We start from the raw sequence: 12749 nt of genomic DNA, 5'->3' as shown, positions 1-12749 counted from the left end.
CCCGGATCTACAATAGATGTTTTAAGCCTTAAGGCCGCAGCACACTCTTGCATAACGCATAGTGCATAAGCGAATCAACTAATCAGAATCTTTCCTTTCCTTACATTCCATGGAAAAGAAGAATTTCGATTGGTCGATTCCCTTATGCACTATGCGTTATGCAAGAGTCTGTGCTGCGGCCATTAAGCCGTAAGAAATTGACCAATTACAGTCGAATCCAAGGAGAATAATCGACTGTGATTCGTCCATTTCTTATGACTTAAAGCGGAGAGCACAGACTCTTGCATAACGCATAACACATAAGGCATAAGAAATTCATCCAATCAGAATTCTTTATTTCATGGAAAGGAAGGAAACGAAGGATTTTGATTGGTTCATTTTCTTATGCATTACATGTTATGAGTTATGCAAGAGTCTGTGCTCCCCGCTTTACGCTTTTCCGCTGCATAGGTTTGCACCCTCAGGGCGAGTTCACACCTTGACGGAAAAGCAGAAAGCGGAAAAGCAGCAGCCACTCAGAACTCGCACTGGTAGTCGACAATTTCGGCTTTTTGTACTACTTACTACCAGCGCGAGTTGTGATTGGCCACTGCTTTTCCATAAAGGTGTGAACGCGCCCGCAGGGCGCACTCAGATGGTGCGGATCTTTAGAATTGACGTGTTTGATCGTTGCTTTAAAAGTTATTTTCAAGACTAATCACGTCAATTCCGCTAATTCCGCAGATCCGCTCCATCTGATTGCAAATACTCGCCTGGCAAGCGGGAGATCCGAATTTGATTTCTAACTCAAGTTATGATACTTTTTGCAATAAATTATTTGTACTTTTTAGATTTCATCAACATATAACAATTAATATTCTTGTTAAAAGATGCTTATTAGCGTCACAAAATTATTAAATTACTTGTACAATTTAATAAGATATTACTATTCTAGTTCCGTTCATGAATTTTAAGTCCGGAAAATCATTTCGGCGCGATATGCACAGAATCAGTATGCATATAAATTCACACAAGAAATATGTATTTAAATACTAAGATTCGCTCCGACCGAATCTAGGATTCTTCTTATTTAAAATTTGATTTATTCATATCGGTTTAACAGCTACTTCGTATTATTTACTGTGATTTTCTTTAATGTTGAAATAGCATTTATTATAGCGATAGTTCACTGATGTACTGCGTAATGAATGCTTTAGTCTGTCAGCTAGTATAAGAGATATAAGTAGTAAGAGAATGTTATCTCATTATAGAAGCAAACGGAGAGACACGCATGTGGATATCCCTACCACTGTGTGTTACTAATAACCAAAGACGTAGAGAATGGACTGCGCGATCCGTGGTCAAAATGGTCGATAAAAGTAAGAGAGAGAAACCGTGGGAGACGGCCAATCTGTATCTCTTTCCATTCAACGGTATAATGGGAGAGAGAATGAAAGGGAGATTGGCCGTCTTCCACGGTCCTTCTCTCTCATTATTGTCGATCACATTTGATACATTACTTAGATACGCATCGCGCAGTCCATTCTGTATGTCTTTGTTAATAACATATATGCCGACAATCGTTGAATAATCACTCGAACAGTTGGCTGTATGCTGAAGGAGTAGATGGACAGGCTGATTGACTGATTTTCAGTTCGTCCGTTGTCGACGAAGGCCTACGAAAAAGATCGATTGTTGTTTGATGAAATTGTCGACTTGTGTCTACTTACCTTGAATTAAATTTATTCAACATATTTTTGCGACATGCGGAAGACACACCTATCCATCGTTTTCTCTTTAATCGTGGTGTTCTCTACTTGTTGTTTGACTGTCAATCAGACTTTTGTGAATACGATGAAAACAAAAATTAAAATACTTGGTGTCTTCGGTCATACTGGCAAGAGTCATTTTGACGTATTCAAGCCGCTTCTGGAGGAACTAGCTCGAAGAGGTCACGAGCTCACTGTGATCTCGTATTTTCCTAGGACCGATAATGCCAAGGCGAAAGAGCCACTGCCCAATTATAAGGACGTCAGTCTGGTGACCAAAGATGGTATCTTCGTAAACGTTATAGATCTTCAACAAATCAAACACGGATGGTTTCGTCCCATGCAGGAGCTCTACTTGTTGAAGACCATGGCAGATTACGCGTGCAATGCCGGTCTGCGAAGTTCGAGTGTCAAAAAGTTCCTTCAATCCGACGAAAAATTTGACTTAATTCTCACAGAGAATTTCAACACCGATTGTTTTTTGGGTTTTATTCATCGCTTTAAGGCGCCATATATGGCCTTATCATCGCATCAAATTATGCCGTGGACCAACAGTGACATGGCTAATACTGATAATCCCAGTTACATTCCGATTGTAATGCTTGGATTGACTAAACCTCTAGATTTCTTCAGTCGAATAAAAAATACATTATGGCTGTTAGTGTCTAAAGTGATCTACGAATATTACTTCCGATCTGTCGATCAAGTTGTCGCCAACGAAATCTTTGGTCCGGATCTTCCCAAGTTGAAAGAAATCGCCCTCCAATCGCAAGCGTTATTGGTGAATATCCACAGTAGCATTCATGGCAGCAGGCCTCAGCTGCCGAATGTGATAGAAATTGGTGGACTTCACATTCCGTCCAGAGTCAATCCGCTACCAAAGGACGTAGCTGAGTTCCTTGACAGCGCCCATGAGGGAGTGCTGTATTTCAATTTAGGCTCCATGATCAAGATGTCATCGATGCCACAGGAGAAGCTGAATGTTATATTAAAGGTGATTGGCTCCATACCGCGGAAAGTGATTTGGAAGTGGGAGACTGATGAACTACCGCGCAAGCTGGACAACGTTATGGCCAGAAAGTGGCTGCCTCAGTTCGATATAATGAGTAAGTGAAAGGATATTCCCTTCTTTTTTTTTATAGAACAGCATGTGTTCAAGGTCGAGTTCTTGTATTAGGGCTCGGCAAAATTTGCATTTCTCGACCGATTTTCAAGAGCGCCCAAAGCGAGTGCATCTCATATCTTTGAACGTTAGACGCTCCTAAACGTCGAGCGGTATTTGGACTGCACGCGGGGCGAGCGGTGAGAGGAGTAGCGGGAGGCAGAGCCTCTCGAAAATCGGCCGAGAAGTGCAAATTGTGCCGAGCCCTGTATTAGACATATATTTAACTCTGAATTAGTCTGAAAGCACAAAAAGAATAATTATAAACTAGGGGCCGTCCATATATATATTACGTAAGTATAATTGGGGGAGGGGGGGAGTCAGACAAATTATTACGAATGCTTACATCGAGGGGGAGAGGAGATCGCATATTCTTACGTAAGACTTTTGTCTGAAATTTTATCAATGCAATTATATATCATTCGTGTAATAATATTGAAAGAATCGTATAACTGCCTTGAAAACTTTTTAGTCTTGGACATGTGCAAAAATCTTACATAATTATAGGGGGGGGGGAAATGACAAAAAATTTGCTTACGTAATATATGGACGGCCCCTTACGAGAAGTTTGAAAAGTCCGTGCAAAGTCTAAAATATGGCACCACCAGTACGTATTGAGATTATTTTTAGTATTTGGCAACTCTTGGAGAATCACAAATTTCAGTGAGATAGATCCACTACTCTGTGTTTGGCGTTTATTTGAATCGATCAAGTACCGTGATTTGCGAAAAATGAATAAAAAAGAATTTCGTGTAGTATGATCACAAAATTGTTCGATTTACGCTACGAAATCTTTTCGCATCCTACTTATTCTCCAAATTTGGACTTCGTTGCGTAAATCGAACAATTTTGTAGTCACACTACACAAAATTCTTTCTTATTCATTTTTCACAAATCACAGTACTTGATCGATTCAAATAAATGCCAAACATAGAGTAGTGGATTTATTTCACTGAAATTTGGTATGTGATCCTCCAAGAGTTGCCAGATACTAAAAATAATCTCGTACGTATTGATGGTGCCATATTTTAGACTTTGCACGGACTTTTCAAACCACCCTTGTATTAACTAGTATGGTGGGTAGAAAAATGAAATTATTATTTTCTATTCTTAATAATTTCATATAGAAACATTTTTTTCTTCTTATCCCCTTCAAATCCTGCGTATATCAATTGTGATGTACAGCCCGCCACAAAAAGGTTGCAAAACTTTTTTTTCGATGGGTTTCAATGGGTTTCAGAATGTAGCCTACTTACCAAGCGATTAGTTCTTATTTGTAGACCCATAAATAAGAACCAATCGCTCGGTAAGATTAAATTTGAAGATGTTATCTGTTGAAATTATTTAATTCTGTCGACATTTTTTAAGATCTGATGTACATATAATAAGTAATAATGTATACGTTAAAGAAATAGACAAAATTTTGAGAAAAAAATTGTTTAATATAGATTACTTACTAAAGTGCGCATGAATTAAATTAAAAAATTTTATTAACATGATTCCAATAAAATCAAGTTTGAAAGGGTTAAAGAAAATAGTAAAAGTTTACATTACTATTTTAATAATCTATTGCAGGGCTTGGCACGATTTGCGCTTCTCGGCCGTTTTCGACTCGGCTCCGCTTTCCGCTATTCTTCTCACTTCATCGCCCCGCGCGCGCGCCCAAATGCCGCTCGACGTTTAGGAGCGTATAACATTTGTAGATATGAAGTTCATCCGCTTTGGGCACTCACGCTGTAAACTTCATTCTCTTTTTTTTCGTTTATTATATAACTAAGATAGAATGAAGCAACGCGTAAGCGCTCAATCTTACGCGTTGCTTCATTCTATCTTAGTTATATAATAAACGAAAAAAAAGAGAATGAAGTTTACAGCGTGAGTGCCCAAAGCGGATGGACTTCATATCTACAAATGTTATACGCTCCTAAACGTCGAGCGGCATTTGGACGCGCGCGCGGGGCGATGAAGTGAGAAGAATAGCGGAAAGCGGAGCCGAGTCGAAAACGGCCGAGAAGCGCAAATCATGCCTGATCTATTGCATATGTGATTTATTTATTCGAATTTAATTGGCGAGTACTATAATAAATAAGAAATAATGCGAAATATATAAAATAGAAGTTACAAAATGACGATAAATTAAGTGTAATCGTCCTTGAGACGTTTCAAAGTAAAGTATGTTTACTATTTGTGAGTGTTTATTATCTATGTTGCATCATTTGATAATTTCTAGATTCTATTGGTAATAAGTAGTGTGACGCTAGATCACACGTTGCATGTTTCATATATACGTGGCATTAAAACATCCAATTCTATTGGTAATAAGTAGTGTGACGATAGATTACACGTTGCATGTTTCATATATGCGTGGCATTAAAACATCCAATGCAATAAGATACCGAGATTGATTTACAATCAATATTTGTAAAGAAAATTAAATATTTGCGAAATAAGAGTTGAATAACAACAAACTCAGCTTATCGTTGTCGCTCGGTAGTTCATTTAAGAATTTTCAATCTTAATTTTAGCGAAACGTTCTTTAACGAATATTAAATCATTATAAAAAAAGTTGATATTTATATTATGTATTCTTAATATTATTATTTTAAGCATCATTATTTATTTATATTTTTACACTGACTACATGTATATCACATGCTTTTAAAATAGAATGCACGAATTTTGCGATTTAATATGTAAAGATAAATGCGTGATTTTTTAAATAATTGTAGAGAAACCAGACGTGCTATGGTTAAACTTCAGAAAATGGGCGACCAATTCCAATGATCTGATATGTTGTCAAGGTCATGACCTTAAGTGACTTCCAACAAGTTTTAGCCGTCGCTCGTTCTTCGTTAAAAAGTTATTAATAAAAAAACTTATAAAAATAACGTTTTATTTCTACTATACATATACAATAATCAGTACTATTTTATACCTCCCCTGCTTAGGACCATTCGACTTTCTACGCGAAACGACTCTGACCACCTCTCCCTCCCACCCTGCAAAGGGGCGCGCGACTTCCACGCGAAGCGACTTTCACTCCACCTCTCGCCCTGCCTAGGAGCGCGCGACTTCCACGCGAAGCGACTTCCATCCCACCTCCCCCTGTGCTTACGGACAAAAGAAATAAAAAATTAAACATACGTTTAATTTAAACTTTTAGATCATAAACATTTATTATAAATATTATGAAATATTTATTATGAATATTATAGTAAATGCTATGAAAATACTTAATGACACATTATATAATCCAAATAAAAAATACTTATTACAAATATTTATTTATATTTATCATAAATATTTGCATAAATTATTTAGTCTATATTTTAATATTTCGAATAAAGCTTTATATAAAATATGTATGAAATATGTATATAACATTTCAAAAAATGAATATTAATAAATATTTATCATAAATATTCTGTGCTGTCTGGGTATGATCTTAGGCCTGTTCTTTTTGGCTGAACTTTTGCACCAGTTCATCTTTCTTCCTTTTCTCTCCAGGAGGAAAGAAGAGGAAGAAAGATGAACTGGTGCAAAAGCTCAGCCAAAAAGAACAGGCCACTTGACAACATATGTTAAGGTCATTGGAATTGGTGAAGTCGTCCATTTCCTGAAGTTTTACCGGTAAATTATATACATATTGAAGCGTATATAATTCAAGATCATATATTTATTTTTCAAAAATCTTTTCTAGGAGAAACAGCTAACACGCTCTTGTACCAATAACTGTAACAAAATGTCCGATCGACGGCTAAAATCTCTTGAATGTTGTTCAGGATCCAATAACATTTGTCAAGATCAAGGTCATTGGAGATTATCCCTCTTATTTTCACTTTTGCACTAAGAATTCATTTTTACGTAAAAATGAAAATAAGAGGTGACAATCTGGAGGTAATAATCTCCATTGACTTTGATCTTGATAAATGTTATCCAAGATATGATCCTGAACATTCAAGAGATTTTAGCTGTCGATCGGACACCTTGCGTAATGCTAATACCGGCGGTACTGTAACTTTCAAGCCATATAATTCGAAAAGTACTTAATGAAAAATAACTTTATTATAATGTTTTGAAAATCTCTTAATACCAGCTATTAAATTCTGACATCAAAAATATGATATTCCATTTAAAAAAATCGATGTGACCTTGACTTGACCTTGACGATGTCACCCAAAGTCAAATCAATGGTACCTTCTTATGTCCTCCTCTAAATCATACAACTTTTGTTTGAAACATTTTTCCATATCTATCAGTTTTCGAAAAATCTTAATGCATTATTTAAAATGGAACACCCTGTATACTTGTTTTATTTTTCTTTAAATGCGTGAGGGATACGAAGAAACGATAAAAGAAACTGCCGAGTTTAAAGGTCCTATTATTAATCGTGATGAGTGAAGTATGTACGAGGGTAAGTCAATAAGTTTTTAGAAAAACATAGTAAAACACATTTTTTTTTATCGATTCATTTTTATTTCTCAACATAATCTCCTTTCAGCTCGATACACTTGATTTAACGATTCTCCAACTTTTTCAAGCTGTCTGAATAATATGATTTGTCCAACTCTTCAAAATAAGCCTCTGTTTCGGCAATGAGCTGCTCTCTGGTGGTGAATCTCTTTCCTCCGAACCATTTCTTCAGGTTTGGAAACAGGAAATAGTCGCAGAGGACTAAATCTGGCGAATATGCTGGATGGGGAAGCAATTCGTAGCGGAATTCATTGAATTTGGCCATCGGTGCCGGACACGTGTGAACCCGTGCATTGTCTTGATGGAAGAGCACTTTCTTCTTCGCCAAATGGGGACATTTTTTCTTTAAAATGTTATTGAAACGGTCCAATAAGGCTGCGTAGTAATCACATTGATCGTTTACTTCGACAGAAGGTAATCGATATGAATTATACCGCGTGCATCCCAAAAAACTGCGGCCATCACCTTTCCGGCCGATTTCACGGTCTTTGCCTTCTTCGGAGCTGATTCACCCGGCGAAGTCCATTGTTTTGACTATTCCTTCGTCTCGGGTGTGAAATAATGGATCATGCTAGAATTTTTTGGCCTGTAGTATCGTTTCCAGCATTCGAAAATCCGTAAGAAACATTTAATCCAGTTCAAAGTAATTTTTTGTTGTAAATTAGTTTTATTGTCTCTCGAAAATGAGATGTTATTTCTTTCATCTTTTTGTGAGTAGACTTGAAGTAGCAATTATAGTATATTTAATACTTAGGAATACTTGCACAAACTAAATTATTGGATCGCAACAACTTTCATCACCTCACATATTTCTTAACTAATGTAAAAAATATTATATTTTTTTATCTCGCGCTGACGACTACATATATCGGAGAAGACGGAAAACGTAGAGATAAAAAGTAATCGATGAGTATGAAGTAGAGTTTTTTTGCCGGTTTGTACAACGGAAAAAATCTGATTGCATAAACTGATAGATTCAACCAATTTTGTTATAAAAATGATCGAATCAGAATTCTTTTCGAAATTACTAGATGAGCATGGTTAATAATTTATTACATAAAATTTCTTAATAATATCTACTGAATTTATTTAGGTCGGCATAACCTATTAGTAAAATAAGTTATAATTAGTTTAGAGTAAATTTAATTAAAGGTTTTATAGAGAAAGAGCCATTCAAAAATATTAATTAATCCTCATAGTTAAGCCTATTAAACGAACTAATAAAATATCAGGTTCAATCATGAAACCAGCAATTCTGTTTGGTCTCAATCAAATGATCAAAATGCATTCTACCATGTACATCTCGTTATTATGATTAGCACATTTTCTTCGATGTCGCAATCGTAATTTACGCAATAATGTTTAACTCGCAATTTAGTTATGCAAGACGCGTTCTTGCATCATCAATCGTGTCAATCGCATGACAAATTCTCGCGGCATCGATTGCGGTCGCGGGATAATTCTGTCTCGCGATAGCCGTTTCCACGAATAGCGATCACACTTTTACAGCACGGACCAGTCTACGCGTGCGCTGCAGATCTGCAATGGTAATGCTTTGCTAAAAATTTAATCTGGTCGTTTTAGACATCGTTTGACATATTTTATTGCTTTTGCATTACGTGCGTGCGTTTAATGATCGACGGTCGCACCTGCGTGTGGCGCATCTTTACACTTATATTTCTTCCTTTATATACTGGGAATATGATTGGTTGGATCTATAAGTAACAATTAATTATGTTCATTTGCTCGGCAAGCAGGCTAGTCACTTTGTCAATTTGAACGCGCCCAATAATATTCCTTTCCCCAGCTTTATTTAAGCCTGTCACACATAAAATGCATAAAGCCGGTTCTACATTAGTTGCAACGCAATATTGCAAGCGCGTCGCAAGCGTTGTGGTCCAATCAGAGTCGAGCTAGATTGATGCTGATTAAATCTTTAGAGAAAAAAATGACCTCAACCTGGACCTCAACAAAAATATTTATGTTTTTACACAGTCGGATTGACTTTATTATAAGCGTTGTTCTATCAACTTGTATAAGATGCTTAAGTATCTCCCAGACTATAACTGATCTTTCTCTCTTCTGTTTATTTTAATTTTTATTTAAAAAAGTTCCTTTAGTGAAACAAATTTTCTAATCTTGAGATTTTTTTCGCAGCTGATTTGTCCGGTTCTTCCTTAATCTTTTAAATTGTCAATTGATTCATTATTGTTAGTTGTAATTGTCTTATTATATTTCCAGACCATCGGAATGTTAAATGTTACTTGGGTCATGGCGGACTTCTCGGTCTCTCGGAGAGTGTTTACGTGGGTCTACCAATGGTCTTAATACCGATATTCGGTGATCAGTTTTACAATTCTGCTGCTGCAGAGAACAGAGGTGCCGCGGTGGTGGTTGCATATAACGATTTAACTGAAGAAACATTAAAATATGCTCTGGACAAAATTTTTAATGATACCAGGTATGCCTTAGATTGCCGACTTTTATTGCCAGTAACTCGTATGAGCAACTTGATGGCAATACTTGCCCTCTTATAAACTGATTGTATAATAAGTTGTTAGAAATCACAGAGCAATATGACAGAAACAGTTTTCGCTTAAAATCTTATTCTCATAAGTTACCAGTAATTTGGCAGCATTTTAACTGAACGAGCTTTCCGAACGTGAACGAAATGTAATCGAAGTCCTCGGTATCATAACAATTAGCGTAATAACATTTTAAAGTATCAGATTTCATTTACTCGGTAAACATTTGAAAAAGTACTAAACTGCTTTCATCTTAGAGCCCTTGGGGCTTATTTCGAAAAATTATCTCATTAGAACACAGCTGAAAAATCTTTTAATGCTGCGTCTTTTATTTTATCTTATATCGTTTTTTAAAATCGAGAAAGTTAACTCGATGCATCCCTCTAGTGGCGATGCCGCATACTGCTTGACAACGCTCCATTTCCATTCAATTGATAGAAATGTGGACTAAATATTTTACGAAAACGATTTCCAACAGATTATAGCAATATTTATGGCAATAAGTTTGTTACAGCATTTCCGCTTGTTCGCGCAAACTGTTGTCTGCATAATGCCCTAAACGAAATTATTATTGTCCTGGTGATAGCAACATGATGACAATTGAAGAGAAACTTGTGCTAAATCCATTTCTTTTCTTATGCCAAGGAACGTTTTGTCTAAGACAGGACGTTTTCAAGCAAATACACAGTCAGACACTATATAACACAGTGAATCATTCATCCTTGTTTGACGTAGGCAAACAACAAGGATGTAATGATTCACTGTATTACATTGTCTGATCGTGTTCTTACTGGAAAACACCCACATGCAAAACGATATCCATCCCACCTCCCCCTGCCTAGGGGCATATAACTTTCCAGGCGAAGCAAAGTCCACCCTACTCCCTCCCCCTCCCACTAAAGGCGCACGCAATTTTCTATGCAAAGCGATAAAATGAATATCTTTATACAAACCTTATTATGACACTTTAATTTGTTATATCTTCTAAATTAATGTAGTCACTTAATTTTTATGGGGTCTCTTTCCAACAATATATCTCGGGGACATTCAAATAGTAAAGTGTAACTTAAAAAATATATTTACCGTTAAGTCAATCACTTCTGTTGATTAACGTATGGTAACGTTTATCTAACTTATTCATGATAATATCTAACTAGAAAATCGGTTTTTTATTTGCGTTACTTTTGAAGCAAGAGAAGTAGAATTTAATATTCGAATAGAACGCATAACAAAAGAACAATAAAAAGGGATAGAAAGATCATTTATTTTTTTGCATTAGAAAAAGAATAAAAGAACGTATGCAGATTCCAGTATACAATTCATTAAAATATCTTCTGCTTTCAGTTACCATGAGAATGCCCAACGGCTTTCGAAAGCTTACCGTGATCGACCTGCTACGCCAATGGAGACGGCGATATGGTGGACGGAATACATCGGCCGGGGCAATGGCAGATTTTACTTCCGTAGCGACAGCACAGGTTTATCCTGGTACCAGCATCATCTTATCGATATAATGCTTGTTTTGATTATTGTCTCCATGATGTTCTTCTTCCGATTGATCAACTTGCTGTTGTCGTTGCTCAGATTCTTTAAAAGAACATCTAGAAGTCAGGTCGAAGAGAAGAGAATGTTGAAGAAGGACAACTGATTACGTCGTAGCCTTAGACATAGGCTACATTTACACCGTACGACTGATAGCGACCTATATCGTGACCCAAAGTAGGTCTAGTCACCAACCGTTTATACCGAAAGGGACTTAAAAAATGGTTGGGTCATATTTAGTCGACGCTGGTCCGAATTAGAGCCATCTATCGTATTTTGTACAAATTATTTCGATATGGACCCAAGAATCGCTAAACGCATGCGCATTAAGTCATGAAAAAGGCGCTTATATCGAGTCGGTTTGAGAGTTTAACCTAATCTAACTCTCAAATTCAACAAAACAGCTGTTCGAGCAAAATGGCTACGAAGCTTCAGGTCGGATCAATTGCGAATTTACACCGAGAAAGCAGACGACCTATTTTAACAGGTCAGGTCAGGTATAGTAGTATTTACCGGGAGCGGCCTAAATAATGTGACCTGAATTAGGTCGAATTTAGGGTATAGGCCGCGGAAAAAACGTACGGTGTAAACCAGGCCATAGGCTACGTTTACACCGTGCGCTTAGTCCGCGACCTATACGATAGATGTCTTTGTTTAACTTACAGGACAAACAAGGACATCTATTGTATAGGCCGCGGACTAAGCATACGGTGTAAACGTAGCCATATACTATTGGAAGAGGCATAGGCCGCTGAACGTGAAGCCATGGTGGAATTAGGTGGCCCTTAGGCCGGAATCAGACTATGCATTGAAGATTGAGATTGAAGATTAAAAATTCAAATTTGACCAATTGAAATGAAAGGAGCTATAATTTCTTTGTCCTTATTGGTCAAATTTCAATCTTCAATCTTCAACCTCAATCTTCAATGCGTGGTCTGATTCCGGCCTTAGAAAGGTGAACCAACGCGCATAATGGCGGATGTTGGATTTACACTGCATCCGATTTTCGTCGTACAACGCTCTGCAACCAATCAGAAAACAGGATTCCGATGAATTTTGATTCGTATTATCGGAATCCTGTTTTCTGATTGGATGCAGAGCGTCATACGACGAAAATTGGATGCATCGTACGACGAAAAATCGGATGCAGTGTGAATCCAGCAGAGGATCCGTCACATCTGAGATCTCGACCAATCAGAAATTGAGCTTATTTGCAGCGTGATCGAGGGCAGAATCCATAGACGTTGCTTAAAATTCTTGGGTCTTAGGCCGGTATTCGTAGCCGATTCTTATATTTAA

At 37.0% G+C, this 12749-nt stretch overlaps 1 protein-coding gene across 1 annotated transcript; it reads left to right on the top strand.

Annotated features, from left to right (window-relative positions):
• The first annotated feature begins 1652 nt into the window (after nucleotides 1–1652).
• On the top strand, nucleotides 1653–12079 carry LOC108724098 (UDP-glucuronosyltransferase 2B7). The gene is made up of 3 exons (XM_018450271.1): nucleotides 1653–2854; nucleotides 9625–9844; nucleotides 11253–12079. Exons 1-3 carry the CDS (start codon nucleotides 1744–1746, stop codon nucleotides 11554–11556), a joined length of 1635 nt encoding a protein of 544 aa, XP_018305773.1. The 5' UTR covers nucleotides 1653–1743; the 3' UTR covers nucleotides 11557–12079.
• The last annotated feature ends 670 nt before the right edge of the window (nucleotides 12080–12749 follow it).

The sequence above is a fragment of the Mycetomoellerius zeteki genome, unplaced genomic scaffold (assembly GCF_001594055.1).
Source record: "Mycetomoellerius zeteki isolate Tzet28-1 unplaced genomic scaffold, Tzet1.0 scaffold274, whole genome shotgun sequence".
In the NCBI taxonomy this organism is placed as follows: domain Eukaryota; kingdom Metazoa; phylum Arthropoda; class Insecta; order Hymenoptera; family Formicidae; genus Mycetomoellerius; species Mycetomoellerius zeteki.
This window is presented reverse-complemented; position numbering and strand designations above follow the sequence as displayed.

Bases quoted from the DNA above. Each gene is read 5' to 3' on its own strand.
- LOC108724098 (XM_018450271.1), top strand. From the start codon at position 1,744: ATGCGGAAGACACACCTATCCATCGTTTTCTCTTTAATCGTGGTGTTC. The intron at 2,855-9,624 runs GTAAGTGAAAGG...TTATATTTCCAG, and splicing joins GCCTCAGTTCGATATAATGA to ACCATCGGAATGTTAAATGT. The intron at 9,845-11,252 runs GTATGCCTTAGA...TTCTGCTTTCAG, and splicing joins AAAATTTTTAATGATACCAG to TTACCATGAGAATGCCCAAC.